The sequence below is a fragment of the Colius striatus genome, chromosome 2 (genome assembly GCF_028858725.1).
Source record: "Colius striatus isolate bColStr4 chromosome 2, bColStr4.1.hap1, whole genome shotgun sequence".
In the NCBI taxonomy this organism is placed as follows: domain Eukaryota; kingdom Metazoa; phylum Chordata; class Aves; order Coliiformes; family Coliidae; genus Colius; species Colius striatus.
Window position 1 is genome coordinate 71702828 of NC_084760.1, and position 17677 is coordinate 71720504.

Here is a 17677-nt window from a genome sequence, read left to right on the forward strand (position 1 = left end):
TTGGGTAAAAAAAAACCCCAACATGATGTATTGACTAGAATTTATTATATTCCATTTTCTCATTGAGGAAAGAAAGGAATACGAAAAAAGTGAACTTCTTGGAAATTTTCCATATGAATCAAATGATAATGAAGTCTGTGTTTATTGCATTTTCCAGAGTAAATACAATAGTTAGCTGATGATCTCGTGACAAATAAAATTGGATATATTATTTTGAGAGGAACTGTATCAATGTAAACTTTCTTCAAAACCATGCCAACGCACCCCGATCTCAGAAATTGAAAAGCTAAAAAAAACCAGAGATATCAACCTGTTTTGTTCTTATCTTGCAAAGGCATAAGGCCAGCCTTGCAAAATGCATCGTACATAGGAACTTGTGTTCTAATTGTACGCCCAATGTAAAATGTTAGAATTGATTTATCTTAGCTTGAAGCTGGTGAATATCAGGAAGACAGATAGTGTTTTCTCTTTATCCTTGAGAATAAATTATACTTTTGTAAAAAATACAGAGAAAGGAAACAAAGTTTATGTGAAATAAGAGACAAGAGAAATCTGGCAGAAGATTTTACTGCTAGGGTCAAAGGAACTGCTGAAGGGCAGAGCACTTTGGTCAGGCAGTAAAGGGGAAACTAACCTTTGATATTTACTCTGGGACATAAGTGCCAATCAGGTATACTCTGTCTTGTATGTTAAAAAAAAATAGTTTTTACACAGAAATTTCTAATTTTTTTGATGGAAATCTGTGTTTTAATCTCAATATTGGAACTTATTTTTCAGCTTAAATGTGATGCAGTTTTCAGGATTATTTTAGATTTTTTTCTTTGTTTTCTTCAAGAAGCCTACTAAGCACTAACAGATAGTTTCCTATGTCACAGTTGTAGTACATGACCTTTTAAAAATATAAAGTGAGTTTCACCGAGTTGAAACCTGAATACAGTTAAGCAGATTATCTGTTCCAGTCTATTCTTCCTATATGACTAGTAGCTGAACTTTGTGATTTTAAAACACTGTCTTCTGATAATGGTGAGATTTCTTAGGCCTTGAAAGAAGGATGAGAATGCAAGCAGAAGTACTGGAAAAGAGGGCAGAATCACGTAGAGCCTGAAAGACATAAAGAAATCCGGCCGACTCAGCCACTAGATGGCAGTTAAGTATTTTTGAATGGACTGTAAAGAGCATTTGCAAGTCATTCCCGAGGGGCCCTGCAGATACTCTGCAGTGAGAGTATTTATTTATTTACCTAAGTCAGAAAGTGGTGGCTTTCTGGTGGTTGATGAGGTAGCCTTTAAAAAGTATGCACACTTACTGTGTTTAATCTGACCAAAGTTTAATAATTGGAGCCTTTCTTAATAAAATTGTGTCCTAAAAATAATAACACAAATCCTGAAACATTATATGTCTAGAAAGTTCCGTCCTGACATTGTTAAGTTGTTGAGTTTTTTAAAAACAGTGAAGGAAACACATTTGACTTGGTCTACAGGACATCTGGATTACTCTCTTTGTAGTGATAATTTTAAAGTTTTATTGCTGAATTACCATAATTTAAGTAAAAGAGGTCATCTTTCTGTTGGACACTAGATTTGTTTCTTCAGCCTCAGTCCTGAACCATTCCATTTAGTTCTGATGAGGAAGAAATGTAAAAGGGGGGGAAAAAAAGAAGGGGAGGAGGAAGGGGAAGTTGGCATACATAGAAAAAAAATGTAGCTCTATATTTAAATAAAAATATAGTATGTCAAGCCTGTGTTGTAGAAAAATAAAAGCAGTTAATTCTCAGAACAAATGTTAGTATTTTGTATTATATCCAGACTTCACAATAATTGGATTGACTTCCATTGTTTTGCTTGAAGGCAATGTTTGTTTCTTTAAAAGGAACAATATGGTGGTATAATTTTCAGTGGAGTGACAATAGCATTGTTTTTCACTCCTTGTCCAGGCCATGGGGGGACTGAAGTTTGTTTATTTCTAATCTGTGGTTTTGATGTTAATGTCAAGATGAAGTTTTACTTATATGCTCATTTCAATTTGAAAGGCTCTTTATTCTGTTAGTCCACTTTGATACATGGTGTGTTACCTCATCTACAGCTATGAAATAACTTAAAAATCATAGCACAATTTAGGGCTGAATAGAGAACAGTAGGTCAAACAGCTGTCCAGTCCCTTCCCCACCAGCACCTTTTGCTAACCAAGACTAGCTTAGGTGTCTGGTTTGTTGTTTCTCAGGATTTGGCTCATCTCTGGGGATGGGTTTGTACTACTGTTAATATGTACTTCCTAGTGCTTTGCCTACTCTGCTAAAAATAGATAAAAATAGATAAAAATGGGTGCTCTAAAAGCACATATTTTCTGTAAATTACTCCTACTTCAAACTCTGTATCCTTTCAATCATTGATTAAAATTCTCAAGAATTTGCTGGTTGAAGTCAAGTGGTTCATGTAGTTTTACAACCTGTACATCACAGACTCTAATGAGAATATGGGAGAGCATAATATAAATTTTACACCTTGTAATAGGTGACAGGCATTCTGTGTTTTCTTTTTTGACTATTCTTTATGCTTAGACAAAACCAGACACACTTTTTTTGTCATTTTAGGAACAATTTCTTTGAAAAGTAAAATCATCTTTAAGGTGCAGCTAGTAATAATGTCTGAATGACGTGCTTGCAAATTCTAGCCAATGGAAGTTAGCTTAGGATTTTCAGACTTTTATTTCTCTATCATTGATGTAAAAACAAGAGGAAAGAAAAGTAAACCTCAAAAACCTGCTTGTTTTAACTAGAATTACTTAATGGTACTTGGCTGTAATGTGAGAGACTTTCTTGTTTCTCAAGAGATGAATTATTGTATGGGATGGGGCTTATATAAGAAGATTTGCCTCTTTTCTATCTGTGTATCTGATCACTATTATCTTTCTTCTCTTGCATTTTACAGCAAGCTACTTGTAAAATACTAGCACAGCACTGTCGCTTCTCTGAGGGAGCAGTGAACAGCAATTCATTATAGGCACATACTTATAAAAAATGCAATTTTAAATGGTTTTGCTCTGACTCTTTTCTCTTTTTACTGGTGAAAACAGGTAAATTGAGTGGTTCTTTGAGATTTTATTTCATCTTGTCTTATCTACAGTCCACAAAAATTCTTTTGAGGTTCCTATAGCAGCAGAACTTGGGGATAACCTAAGGTTGTATTTCAGCTCAGTTAAGCGTCTTACAACTTAAAGAGAGAAAACTCACAATCTTTGATGTATCTCAAGTTGGGTTTTGATTTTTGTTTACAGTCATTTGCTAAAATGGGAACTGTACAGAGCTGCAATCTTATCCTCCAAAATACACTTAGCCCAGTTATAAGGAATTCAAACTGATCAGAGACAGAAGCTTCAAGGAACTGAATTTGTTCTGACTTCAAGCTTTATCAGTTGACATTTGTAATGGAAGCATCTTTCTTCAAAGGTTCATGCTCCCTTCTGATCCTTTATTTTTTATTTGAACTATTTGAATTGCAATAATTATTGATTTCTGCATGTAATGTGAAGATTTTTTGGTTTGTGAGTTGTTGGGGGTTTTTTTAGGTCACACATGATGGGTTATGACAAAATCGGATGGTTGATTAGACATGTCCTAGCCCTTCAGCTTAAAAAGAGCAACATAGTCCCAATGCCAGCACAGTGTAAGCTATGTGTAATCCATCTGTTGCAGTGTGTCACTGAGCAGGAGATTAGCTCACATCCCCAAATACAGTTTATCACTTCAGGCAGGGCGGTGTACTAACACAGGGCTTGCTTATTCAGTGATATCCTGGGGAGCTGCATATCATGTATGTTTGTGGTTTTAGGAAGAAATATGGACTATAGTGAAAATACATATTCTTTGTACCCATACACACGTCTTCACTATAATAAAAGCCTCTCAAGAGAGATAAGATATCATAGTCTGAGGAAGAGACTAGTATCCAATAGTATTTCTATTCCTTCATCAGTTTTCATTGACACTATTGGCATGTTTGCCAGCTTTTGACTCAATTTCTACTGCTCTAAAACTATAAAATGCTGCAATGGGCTTTGAGGATTAAGTGAAATGTGAGAATTAATTAGATGGATGCTATTTTGTTTGAATGCAAATCAAGTGCTCGTCATTACTTGTCATTTCACAATCACTAAAAGTGCTCGCTAAAATATTGTGTCTCCTTTCCTTAAGACTGATGTGCAGTTGCAATAAATAGTTTTGAAAATGAGACAGCTTTTAAAAAAAGAAACCTGAATAGAGATCACATTTTTCTGACTGAGTTAAATTATTACTGTGGCACTACTTTTTGCCATTTGGTGAGTTTGTGCATTCCAAAAAAATTCACTTTGCATAGGAGAGGCATTTATTAGCAGAGCAGTTGGAAAGACCATCCTTCCAAGCAACTGGGCCCTACTAGTACCAGCAGGTGTTGACTTATTGGAAGACCTGAGGAGTCTTGTTTTGCCATCTTCAGCCTGTTTAACTGTACGCTTCTATTCTTTGAGCATGCTTGCAGTCACATAGCAGCACACTCTGATTCATGAATTCTGACGTAGAGAAACAAAAAGGTTAAGGTTTTCAAAAACCCACAAGTATAATCCTATCATCTAAATATGATTTCCACTCAGAGAGGAAATTTCATGACACTAAGTAACAAAATTGCTGAACATTGGTCAAACTGCTGTTGCAACTTTGCAACTTGTTGACTCATGATAGTATGAGGCATTAGCTTCTAAAACCACACTGTACTACATCTTTTTTTTTTTTTCTTCCAAAATTATCATTAAGGTCTGCCATTCTGTTTATTCTCATAAGAAAAAGATTTATTATGGCTGTTCATAAAGTATATAAGTGAATGAAGTGGGATAGCTAATATAGACATACATGTGTGCCATCTTTCACAGATATGTTTTCCTCTGCCTGGAAATTCAGTTATAGAACCATCTGTACATTTCAGTCACTCATCTGAGAAATTAGGATGTCAGACTCAGTAGAGAAGGCAGCTGCAATCTTAGCTTTCCATGTTTGAAGATCGTAGGTGTGTTCTGTGTGCATAGATCAGCTTTATGCAAGACATCTGATTTGCACATGTGAAAAACATGACAAGATCAAAATGAAATGGATACTTTTGATACATGTGCAGATCTAAGTATACAGCCTTTACTCAGAAAGGCTCATTTCCAGATCAGTTGGATACTGTACAGGCACAAGCTTGCCAGTGCAATACACAGTCAAGCCAGTAGTTCCATAGTGAACATCCAACTTGTTATACATGGAACATATACAACCTCTTTGGGAAATGCTGGGCACTATTCTATAGCCGTGAATCTCTAGATTTTTTTTTTTTTCCTGCTTACTTCTTTCACTCTCAAGTCACCATGATAAAGTAAGGCTTAAGCTTCCACCTTTTTTTTTCTTTACAGAAAAAAGACTGTTCCACAGTACCTGGGTCCTGGGTAAGAACTCTAGGCAAGACAGAGTTCTCTCATATCTCTTTTAAGACCCATACGTTTCTGCTGTGGAATTGTCATTTGGATTAAAAATAACCATATTTTCATTACGTGTGCAGTTTTTATATGGGTCTTCTAATTCTTGTCAACACCATTTGATCATCTCTTAACATGTATGAAAAATGAAGTCTTCTCTTGCTTATTCTTCTAACAAAACTGTCTAATTTTCATTTCTGATTGGATTTATGTGTATTTTAGATTTTCTTCCTTGTTTAGGATAGTGGAAATATGCTGTGGCTTGTGCTTGTTTGATACAGATCATTCTGATCTAGTGGAAGACTTTAACCTTCTTGCTTGGGGAAAGGCAGAAATATAATTAAACTAGTCCAAGGGCATCTTAAAAGTCAAAATGAAAAATACCTTTAGCTAAAACAATTACTGAAGCACATAAATAGTGGGGGTTTGGTTTATAAACAAAATAATTTAAGTATGTAATTTCCTCTGGATAAATCTCTCTGCATTCACAACAGAGTCTTTTTTGTTCATAACATATTGTTTCTGTGAAAACCTGTATATATTGGTGATTGCTAGGTAAAAACATAATCTCAAATCAAGTTGTTTGAAATGCCATATCTCAAGGACAGCAAAAAAATTGTTTCATAGGTCATGGAGTAAGACATTCTTTTAATTCATAAATAGTACTTTGTTTCTTGTCTGAATTGCACAATCATCTCTCTTGTTGGTCCATTTTTTTAAAAAACACTACTTCTCTTGAAAGAAATGTCATGGTCTGCAGGGTAAATTCTCTTGTAAAGTAGTGAATTCTAGATTTTTCCTGTACTACATACAGAATTTCAGGATTCTTGGTTTACCACTTGTGAAAAGTTGAATGCAATCTCCTGAGTAAATGAGTTTTTAAAACAGTGAACTGTTCTGAGATGAGCTGACATTGAGGAAAATCTCTTTAGACCACATTTAATATTTTTCCATACCTATTGAATTCAGTTTGTTGTAGAAATAAGTTTTTTAGTTCAGATAGAACCGGGAAGCTGTATTGTTGTAGAAATAAGTTTTTTAGTTCAGATAGAACCGGGAAGCTGTATTTGTCATAAAACCCTTGGTGAATGTTCTTAGAGTGTAAAAGTTAGTGTAGGGAAACTGAATTTATTCCCAAATAACTGAAATGTGTTATGTGGCCTTAACAATCCTGGGAACACTTTTCTTTTGATAATGTATTTTGAAGAATTGGTAAACCTTATGACAGGTAATTGGTAGGGGAATAAGAGCAGATAAAACAGAGGGTTAATAGAATGTTCTCTTTCCTCTTATAATGAAGTTCTTCAGTAAAACTGTTGCTGTTACAAAATATTGAGCTATTAAAGGAAATAGCGCATTGAAACACCATGATTAGTCTGTAATGGAAATGTCTTTTTCAGACTTTTTCCTTGTTATACTGCTCTTTGTTAATAGATCTGCTGTGTGTATTCTTTCACTATTTGTTGAAAAATATTGTTGTTGTTCTTTTCTCTGTTTTATATTTCTCTTCAAAGTTTGATAAGGAGACCTAGTCATAACCCACAGCCTTTGGTTCAAAGTGCCATTCCAGAAAGTTCAAACAGTGTAGAAGGTTACAAGTTTTCATAAAGGTGCTTCAAAATCAAACAAAATTTGGTTTAAATGTGGTAGTTGCTGATTTACTTCTGGGATTTCTTTTAGGACAGCTGGGAAGCTCTAAGATAAACAAGAAATCAAAACTGTATTTTTGAAAACCAATTGTGTGCAGAAACAATTAATGAACATATATTACTGAACATGTATTTTACTAATAGTCCCAATCTGGAAGATACAACTTCAGTTTCTAGAAAGAAAAGTGACTTTTAAAAGTTTCATGTGTCAAAGGATGAGATGAAAATCATTTTCCTGAGACAGATCACAGCATTTAGTACATCAGGTATTGTATGTTTATTGGCAGGCTTCTTTACAAAACCTGTAAAATCTGAATATTTGAAAGATTTCTGAAGAAGTAAGCCTTCAGTCTCATACATGAAGCTTATTATTTTATAGAAGGAAACAAAAAAGCACTAAACCTTTTTTGCTGTAAGCACTTGGGAAACCACTTGATAAAGCACATACCCATTAAATTAAGTATATTTTATTACTGGCATTTATTTTAAAACTTAGAAATTAGTGTGCCATTTAAGGTCAAGGTTTCTTCTACTCAGTATACAGCAGGCAAATTTCAGATGCTTTAGAGAAAAATATAAAAAAATGTGGAAACTGTTAAAAACAGAATAACCATTCCAGACAGGAAGCTTTTCTAACGTCATTCACTCTCCAACTGTCACTTGGCGAAAGAGTTTCAAATTCTGGATGGGAAGAAAGTTCTCCTTTAGTTTTGTCTTACTTCTTTCTCTTCTTAAGTGTGCTGGCTGGTGACAGATATAATTACTCTGTTCTGAGATTAGCCGTTATAAAAAAAATGAACATTTGTTATGTTCTGCATTCTGAATCTATATTGCATCAATAAGGTGTATATAGAGAGCCAGTAGCCAGTAGTATGTTGAGTCTGTTATGTACAGTGCACGATTGTGAAGAAACTCCTAATGTATTTTCCATTAGCAAAATTAATGCAGTGCCCTTCCTGCCACCATGTACACATATCCATCTGAACACAAACACCTGCAATACTTGTGCTTAGTGTTTTATTCTTTTCTTGGTCAGGAAGTGTGGGGAGAGGAGGAAGTTGTTGATGATTTTTTTGTTTTGACAAATATAGTCACAGTCTAAAACATGCCCCTACAGATGAAGGTATTGAAAAAGGTCAATCTCCTAAACTGTCTTCTCTCACTGTAAGATGCAGCTAACCAAAATTATACCTCTGTTTTTAAAACATATTGTAACTGGTGTATTTCTGAACATCTGGAATACAAATATTCTTGATCTATTTTTTTTTTTTCAATATAATGATGAATGTTATTTGTTTTCTACTTATTATTTCTTTTCTTTCAAAGGGTGATTTAGGGGTGAAATTTGAGGAGCGTGTCAGTGTCATCCAACAACTTGAGCAAACTATTGAGGATCTCAGGACCAAAATTGCAGAGCTAGAAAAACAGTTCCCCACTGCAGAGGTACAGACTGCTGGGAAGGTGCAGGAAAATGAGCGCACACACACAATCTGCAGGGAACTTGGTAGCGTGACTCATCAAGCCAACAAAGAGGAGAGTGTACCCAGGACTGTGTCACAAGCAAGATCTGTACAAACGTCACCAACAGAGGACTACTTCACACACACAATGCCTTCAGCCAATGCACTGCCACAGCCACCCCCACCACCAGAAGGCAAAAGTGAAGGGCCAAGTCAGAAATTACCAGATCTAGAACTGCAACCTACGTTTTGTTCTGAAATCTCCCTAATTTTGTCACCGAAGCTAATCTCAGTGCCACTGGATGCAAGCCAATCAGTTCAGAGTACACCCCATTCACCTCTCCAGGGACCCAAAGTTAATTTGTCCCTTGCATTTGAAGGAGAGAATGAAATGCCAGCTTCCTGTCAGCCTCTAAGTACTGTAGATGTGACTTGTAGTGGGCAACCCCATTCTTTGCCCCCAGAGCCCACATGTAGCATTCCCCCATCACTACCAGTCACTGAAACAGCTGCTCCCCTGTCTAGAGCACATGGTCCTTCCCTTGCCACTCCCATGTCCATGGCAGGAGTACCACTCCCACCACCCCTGCCTGGCTCAGGACTCCCTCCTTCTGGCTCAGTAGTGCCACACTTGGACCACTCTTTGCCAGGCATCATGATGCCACCAGCCCCTCCTACTCCTCCACCTTTGCCAAGTGGAGAGATAATGATGTTGCCTCCAGCCCCACCCCCACCCCCACCTCTACCATCAGCTTTTCCAGGGGCAGGAGTCTCATCCTCTCTGCCCAGTTGGGGCATCCCGCCTCCACCACCACCACCACCACCTTTACCTGGTGTCACTCCTTTATCTTCTCTGCCAGTGGGAATGTTCCCACCATCACTCCCTCTGCCTGGGGAAGGAATGCAACTACCTGCCCCACTTCTGCCCGGAGGGGGCATTCTGCCTCCACCTCCTCCACCACCTCTGCCTGGGGCAGGTGTCCCCTCCCAACCTCTGCCTGGTGCAGGTGCCCCCCCCCCCACCTCCTCCACCACCTCTGCCTGGTGGTGTCCCCCCGCCACCTCCTCCACCACCTCTGCCTGGTGCAGGTGTCCCTCCCCCGCCTCCTCCACCACCTCTGCCTGGTGCAGGTGTCCCTCCCCCGCCTCCTCCACCACCTCTGCCCGGTGCAGGTGTCCCTCCCCCGCCTCCTCCACCACCTCTGCCCGGTGCAGGTGTCCCTCCCCCGCCTCCTCCACCACCTCTGCCCGGTGCAGGTGTCCCTCCCCCGCCTCCTCCACCACCTCTGCCTGGTGCAGGTGTCCCTCCACCACCTCCTCCACCACCTCTGCCTGGTGCAGGTGTCCCTCCACCACCCCCTCCTTTGCCTGGGTTGGGGATGGCACCTCCACCCCCACCACCTTTGCCTGGACAAGCACCACCCCTTCCAACAGCAGCCCTGGGGAGCACCTACCCAGCAGTCTCACAGGGCTGTGGGTTTCTTCCTCCTCTGCTACCATCTGGTTTATTTGCAATGGGGATGAGTCAGGAGAAAGGAAGCAGGAAGCATGTGATAGAGCCTTCTCGGCCAATGAAGCCTCTTTACTGGACAAGAATTCAGCTCCACAGTAAAAGGTAAGTCCTGGAGTTGTGAGGAGAGTGATATTTTAATTTTATGGATATTCCAGTAGTGTTGGATGTTATGAGCAAAAGCTTTTGTGTACGGTTAGGCAGGTCTTTGAGAGAACCTCAGTGTAAACAGGATTTTTCTTGTAGATGGATATGTAAATGGCATACCTGGTTTTTTTTAAAGGGCACAAACTCTGAGAAACAGTATGAAAGCTCTTTGGGGTCAGTGTTTTCAACTATTCCTTGAGGTTACATACCGCATGTTGATCGGAAATCCAGGAGTGACTGTGTACACCTGCGTGTTCTCTAAGATGGCTTTTAGAATGATATGCTTGTGCTTCACCTTAACTTTCCAGATAACATTGTTCTCTTTTTGTAGCAGCATGCCAGTTTTGATAGTGTCTTCCCTCTAGATAAATGATAAATGCATACTGAATCCAATTTATTCTTCTTTATTCCTTTCTCCAGTGACCTAGAAATCCTTTTTTTTTGCCTTGTACGCTCAGCAGGCAGATGTGGTAGCACTTACTGTGACATGACTTTGATATACTTGTTTTCAATTTTGATGCTATTTGTTTGTTTGTAAACTAACATCCTTGATTGTGAAAAGAAGTTTCCTTATTCTTTTCTTTATGTCTCTGAGTAATGACTATAAAACTCCTCTGCTGTTATTTAATGATGAATATCTTCTTTAAAGTTCTTGTCACTCTCACACAAGTTGTCTGCAGATACTGTTTATTTCTACTTCTCTCTGTGTATTTTATAGCCTATTTATAATCGAACATAAGTGAGTAAATATGAATAAGCCTGATCTGTGTATGAACAAAGAAGAAAATGAAGTATGTGGGGAGAATCAACAGTGTATCTTATCACAATACTACAAGTAGAAGTTAGGCAACTTTTAAACTGTTGCTATTTTATTTTCTTCATTCCTCCATTTATGACCATATTTAGTTTGATGTTGCCCTACTTAGGTCTTTTGCTTAACTTTAGAGATTCCAGTGCTTCACTTGTGTGGGAAAAAATTGAAGAGCCTTCCATAGATTATCATGAGTTTGAAGAACTGTTTTCTAAAACCGCTGTTAAAGAGAGGAAGAAACCCATTTCGGACACCATTACCAAAACAAAAACTAAACAAGTGAGTATTCATTTATTTAAGATCTTCTCTAGGCTGGCTTTTATATAAAGACAGATTAATGCATGCAGCTGAGATTAATTTTGCCTTGATGTGAAATTCTTACCATATATATATATATATACACACTATGAAGAAATATATGTTAAAAAAGGAGGAAATGTAGGATGGGTTCTAGAGTTATATGTTTTAGACTGCAGATTTGTGAGTTTGTAGATTGCTTTTCAGGTATGCATTTTTGTTTTATTCACTTCAACAAAAAAACCTAAAATAATCAGGTGCATATATGATGTTTTGAAGTTGACTGAGTTTATAGAGTACGAGTAGCACATAAATTATTCTGATTAATTTTATAAATTAAATAATAAGTTGCATAAAAATTACCATGGCTTCAGAGCAAAATTATACTTCAGATTCTAAGTCTTAATGTTATATCAATCATATCAGTTCTAAGGTTGTGTTGTGTTTATATATATATATATATATATATATAAAAGATGTATTTCATGCATACATTAAATGACAAGCACAGTTGGGAAAATCCAAGATCAGTCAAACTGGTTCCTTGAAATGAAATGCTGTACAATAAACAAAAATAGGAAGCATATTTTAGATATAGGTGTTTAAGCCCTGAGTTAAGAGAATTGAATCTGAATGTTTACCTGCCTAGAGTGCTGTGATCTTGGTATCTGTGTGAAAATTAAATTGTGGTGATTAAATTTTCAGGCTATAGAGGACAATGTTCTTATGTAGACACCTAAATAGCAGTTAAAGCCCCTGTTTTATCTCATCTTCACATTCATATACTCAATTCAAGACTGAGCTGTTTCTTCTGTTGTGTTTTAACATACAGATTAATGCTACACAAGATTTTTTCCACACTGGGTTTGCAGTGAAACTCTTAAAAATCTCCATGCAGTAGACCTTATGTTTGAATACGATCTCTCCAACTGGACACATTGTCCTCACAGGCACACTTTGGTCGACAATATAAATGTGCAGGCACTCTTTACTGTGCTGGAAATCTGCTGCAGGCAACATAACTGTGAAATTAGGATGATTATCCCAAGATGTTGGGTAAAACCTTTATCTGCATGAATGAGAAACGATGCAGCCACAGTTGTGTAGCTGTTCATCACATACCTGTATGCTGCACTAGACTGTACTAAATGCAATGGCTGGAAAGGTAAAAGTGCCACTGCTACCTGGCTGACCTCCAATAAATCTCCAAAGTGAAAGATCTTTCTCTTCTTCCCTCCTAAAAGCCCCTTTTAATGGTTATTCTTAATTAAAATAATATGATAGCTCTTTAAGTAAAAAAAAGGGAGTGTAAAGTTATACCTGGTGCTTTGCCTGTCTATTCACATTTCATGAGGTTTGGTGAGGCAAATCTCAACCAAGCAGAAATTATGGCTGTTTAATGACTCTCTAATTATATAATGTTAACTGTGGTAAAGATAGACAACTATTACGAATAAACATTAGATGTGGATTTTCACACTTAGGATTTTTCTTGCAAGGCAAAAAATGTAGATACATTATCAATAAATAAAACTAAATGGAAATTACTGTTGTTTTTAACTTCTTCAAAAAGAACTTAAAAAAGAGTTGTTCATGACAAATTTCTACACAGAAATTTAAGGCAATTTAAGTATGTGCTGTCCTCTAGTACATTTCTGTGGACTACCTAAATGGACAGAAAAGAATCCTTTGCATGTTTCTATTCCTCTGCCAATGAAACGAGTGTACTGCTCTCCAAAAGAGAGAGAAATTACCTAATGAAGAAGTCTGATTTATTCAACTGTAGTATATGAGGGGAAAACATTAACCAAGCAGGCTTTCATTAGAACTACATTTATTGCAGATGTCAAAGTTAAATGTTAATGTGTACAAACCCCGTTAAGGCTTTTCTTAGTGTTGGTATAAGACACCTGAAGTAGAACAGCCTCACAAACATATTCTGCATAAACTCTCTCAACAGTTTGGAAAGCAGGCCTTCATTTTTTAAATTATCTTAATTTATAACACAGTAAATGCTTAGATAATGAAGTCCATCCATGTTTATCAGAATAAACAGTTATTTGTGGAAATTATGTCTGTAATTCCACAAGCACTTTTTTATAAGAAGCACCAAGTGCTGTTTGAGTGGTTACTGACTTACATGGCTTCTATGGTAGTTACGGGTGTTGTAAAGATCTTACAAATACTGTTTCTGTAGTGATTTTACAGGGATGTGTTATGCAAAGCAGATGTGTTCTGTCACCTGTTGAGCTATGGAGGAACGTTGTACAGAACAGAATCAGGGTCTGCAACTCTCTCTCTGCTGCTTTCCAGAAACACTGTAGTCTGGCAATTAGTTTTCCTCCTTGCACTGATGTGCAGGTGTGCTGAGTGGATGTATTACTTAGACGGATTTCATGTAAAATACTACCTACAGCAAAAATAGTAGTCAGGAAAAAATGCCCAGATAACTTTCAAATGCATGAATTATTTGGTATTCTACATAAACAGCTGATTTTTATAAAACAATGTTTTTATAGTAAGCTGAAATAAAAATGTATTTACAGAGGAGTCCATATGGCAAGGGGGAAGCGGAAGGTTGAAGTATCTGAAAATTTGATAGTTTTAGGATGTTTTAGTGGCTGTAGGAATTATTTGGGTGTAGGCTGTTGCTCTTGCACACACAGCTATTTATTCTATATGCCATAAGTGTATGCATATGTTTTCTTGTGTATGTATATAGATAGAATGATATAATTATTTCTAAATAGTGAGTCTTTTTGAAGTGGTAGAATTATCTTTATTCTTGTGGATTATTTTAGTTTTTATGAAGTTAATAGAGTTAATTTCACCCTGTCCAAGTATTGGTTCTAATTGTTTTTTCCTTGGCATATTAATCTGCAAATAATACAATATAAATCAATAATGTTTTAAAAATCAATATTGGACCCAGCACTGAATGAAGGGCTCATTAAAATCCATTTAAAGAAAGAGGAAAAAAGAAGTGTTAATATTTATTTGTGAATGGAGTTGATTTTATTCTTACTGTTTCCCATTTCGTGCTATGGCAAAAGCTGTGATTTATTTTGATCTGTTAATATGTATATGTCAAATTCTCAGCTGCTGTAAATGTGTGCAGGCTAACTCAATGAGAATGCCTACTAAATCTTCAAAGAAGGTCCTTTATGGGCTACATTATAGGTGGGTCTGCCATTGCTACCTATTAAAGTGTTCTGGCTTTCATTATAAGTCTCTGTTGTTATAACTTTGCCAAAAATTATCTCTTTAGGCTGCATATTTTGTTGGGCCATTTTAGTTATTTTTTTTTCCCCTACATTGGGTGTCTCCTTCATTTTGTCAATGCTAAGAAAGAAGACAAAATCTGGTTTTACTCATGTCCACATAGTTTCACAGACTTGAAAAATGGAAAGATTTTATCAGGTACATGCCTTGTTAGTTGTGTGAAGGGTTTCTTAAGTTTTACCAGTCTACAGGCTATATATCAGTTCCTGTTGCTCAGGAGAGACTTCAGGTATCATTCTGAATTTTTTTTTTCCTAACCTTGCACTGAAAGGTTGGAAAGCAGGGGCCAAGAGGAGAGAAGCAAAAGATTAAGATGAGTAAATGAGGAGGGAGTGAAGAACTGAGGAGATCTGACAGGTGAAAATACAGATCATAATAGGTCTGGTTCTGTGACACCTCTTATTCTGTCTAAAAATATAATCATGGAACAGTAAGGGTTGGAAGGGATTTCTAGAGACCATCCATTCAACTCTCCTACTAAAGCATGTTTATCAGGTTATACAGGAACATGTCCAGGTGGGTTTTGAAAACCTCCAGAGAAGGAGACTCCACAACCTTCCTGAGTTCCAGTGCTCAATCACCCTTACAGCAATGAAGTTTTTCCTCATGTTCAAGTGAAACTATCTCTTGGAACCTTGTTGTGAGTCTGGGTTATTTTTGACTTGGATATTCCTTTCAGAAAATAGAGGATCTCATCAAACCTATAGTGTTTGACACAAGTGAATGGTACTCTTGGAGCGTCTTATTCAGCTGTGCCATGGAGTTACAGTACTAGTTCTGATTACATGAAGAGATTGTATTGTTCATAGGACCCTTTCCATATCTAATGTGGACTGGGTGGAAAGTGCACAGTTCATAATGATTACTTAGGAAATTAAGCTGTTGTCTGAGGAAAATATGCTTTTATCAGTTTTTACAGCAGTTAAAAAAAAATAAATTAGTGAAGCAGGAGAAAAAAGATGGTCTCATGATTAAGGCCAAATACTCAAGAGTGATGGTAAGTGAAATATTTAAAATGTATTTATATGGTGAAAATCAGTCAGTGTGCACTCAATGGGTTCAGTGGAAAAGGGGTAAATAATCAGAAAATCCTGATATCACTGTCAATATAGTAAGGATACAGAAGAATTGGATCTGACTTACATAGATTGCTTTCCTAAGTTGAACAGTCATTTTAGCACTTAGTGATAATACTCTGCGCTTTTGAAAAATAATATACATGTAATTTCAATGAACTTTTTAAGAATAGACCATGTGTTTATAACCCATCACATAAATCACAGAATGAAATAAATTAAACTGTTAAAAGACATTCTTATATGGAAAGTCCACTTTTACTCTATTGACATTAAGATTTTAATCCCCCTCTTCCAACCCAGAAAAGAAATAATAGGTTTATAAGGTTTATTTCGGTTTCAAAAACCTTGGATGCAAACCAGATGTATCAATAAAGCTGTTTAGTTAATGATTTCATCATTTTTAGTTTATAAATGGAACATAAAGAATCTATATTAATATAATATCCCTAGAAATAAAATGATGTATATAGTAAGCATAAATTGGTAATTAAGGTAAATGCCATATTGAGTCAACAGATGAAAGTTTATTTGTGTTTATTCATTAATAAGGAATGGTATAAAGGGAAAAATAATTTTCTGAAGAGTTTATTCCCTCTGCAAACACTGGAGGGACTGACTCAATGAATTTTCTGTATCCACACATTTTCTGTATCTGTTACCTGTGTCAACAGTAGAACCATCTGCTGCAATTGAATTTTATGTACTCTCCAGAGATACAGTTGGGGTTTTGCTGCCCTCACAGACAAGAACTTTAGAGGAATTGACTGATGCATTGTTTTCATTTATAAAAGCAAATAATGAATAATTTCATGAAGATATTTATGTAATTAACTTATTTAGCTTGTAAGAATAATGTCTTTTATGAGACCTTGTTTGAATGTGATCTCTGTGTTTACCTCCAATGGATTATTGCATGTTTTGGTTTGTTTTTTAACTGCATCTACAAGATTCTCTGTTGCAAACACAGTTTTACCTGACTGCATCTATATATCTAATATCTTTACGTCTCAAGCCTTCCCAGGTTAATGCCTTCTAACCACATACATTTTTCATTCTTGTTTCCTTCTTTTTTTTTCTTTTTTAATTTCAGATCATATATTTGCAAGTAAAAAACCAAAAACATGCGCTTGGCATGTTGAGAATCTTGCAAACTCATTTTGTGACCTAAGAGCTCTGTGAGTTGCTCTGTGGGTTTCTGTTTCATTACTGTATCCTCGCTAGTGCTGAAATGTTCTACTGATGTAACATCTTGCTTTATATGCTGCTGCTGCTTATGGATTCTGTATGGAAGTGAAAAATTACATTCACTTATTAACCAGAGGAGACATATAGAGTTTCTGACAATGGTCTCATATTTACCTAGGTTCCGGAAGACCTCTTCAGCAGAAGGTCTTACTGAAAGTTTGGTCAAATAAAGCCAAAATGATCTTTGAGTTGGAGACAGTGAGCTGCAGCTGTTCTGTGAGACTGAAATCTGCATGTCTAAAAAAACATAACCCAGATCTTGACTCTCAGTGGAAAGATAACTGTACAATTCCTGCAGAGCCTGACACTGTTGAGTAGAGACATCTTAGAAAGAGCCATGTTTACAGTGAAGTTGATGACCTCAGATTTCTATAGACAGTAGTTCTAGATCCTGTGACCTGTTTTTAAACAAAAGAATTTAAACTTTGCTATTTATATCCATCCCCTACTCCAGTCCTTTAAGTCAGAATATTGCTGTTATTTTTTATTTAGGGATATTTTATTCTTGTTCAGTCTCCTGCAGAGGAACACAATACTCATCTAACCTACTATTGTATATCTGAACCAAAGTAATCTGTGTCTTTTTCCATCTAATGTCAACAGTAAGGAATAATATCTTGGATAGCAACCTCTTAATAAAAGATTACTTCTACAGTAATAGCTATATGACATTCATTTCAAACAATATTGTTTCAGTGAAAAAATCATCATGA

General features: G+C 36.6%; 1 protein-coding gene across 1 annotated transcript in view; it reads left to right on the top strand.

Moving 5' to 3' along the window:
* The window catches only part of FMN2 (formin 2), a 162061-nt gene that overhangs the window by 39939 nt on the left and 104445 nt on the right, over positions 1-17677 (top strand). The window contains exons 5-7 of the mRNA XM_061989984.1: positions 8460-9415; positions 9633-10208; positions 11196-11340. Coding sequence (XP_061845968.1) covers positions 8460-9415; positions 9633-10208; positions 11196-11340 — 1677 coding nt within the window. The remainder of the gene's footprint in view (positions 1-8459; positions 9416-9632; positions 10209-11195; positions 11341-17677) is intronic.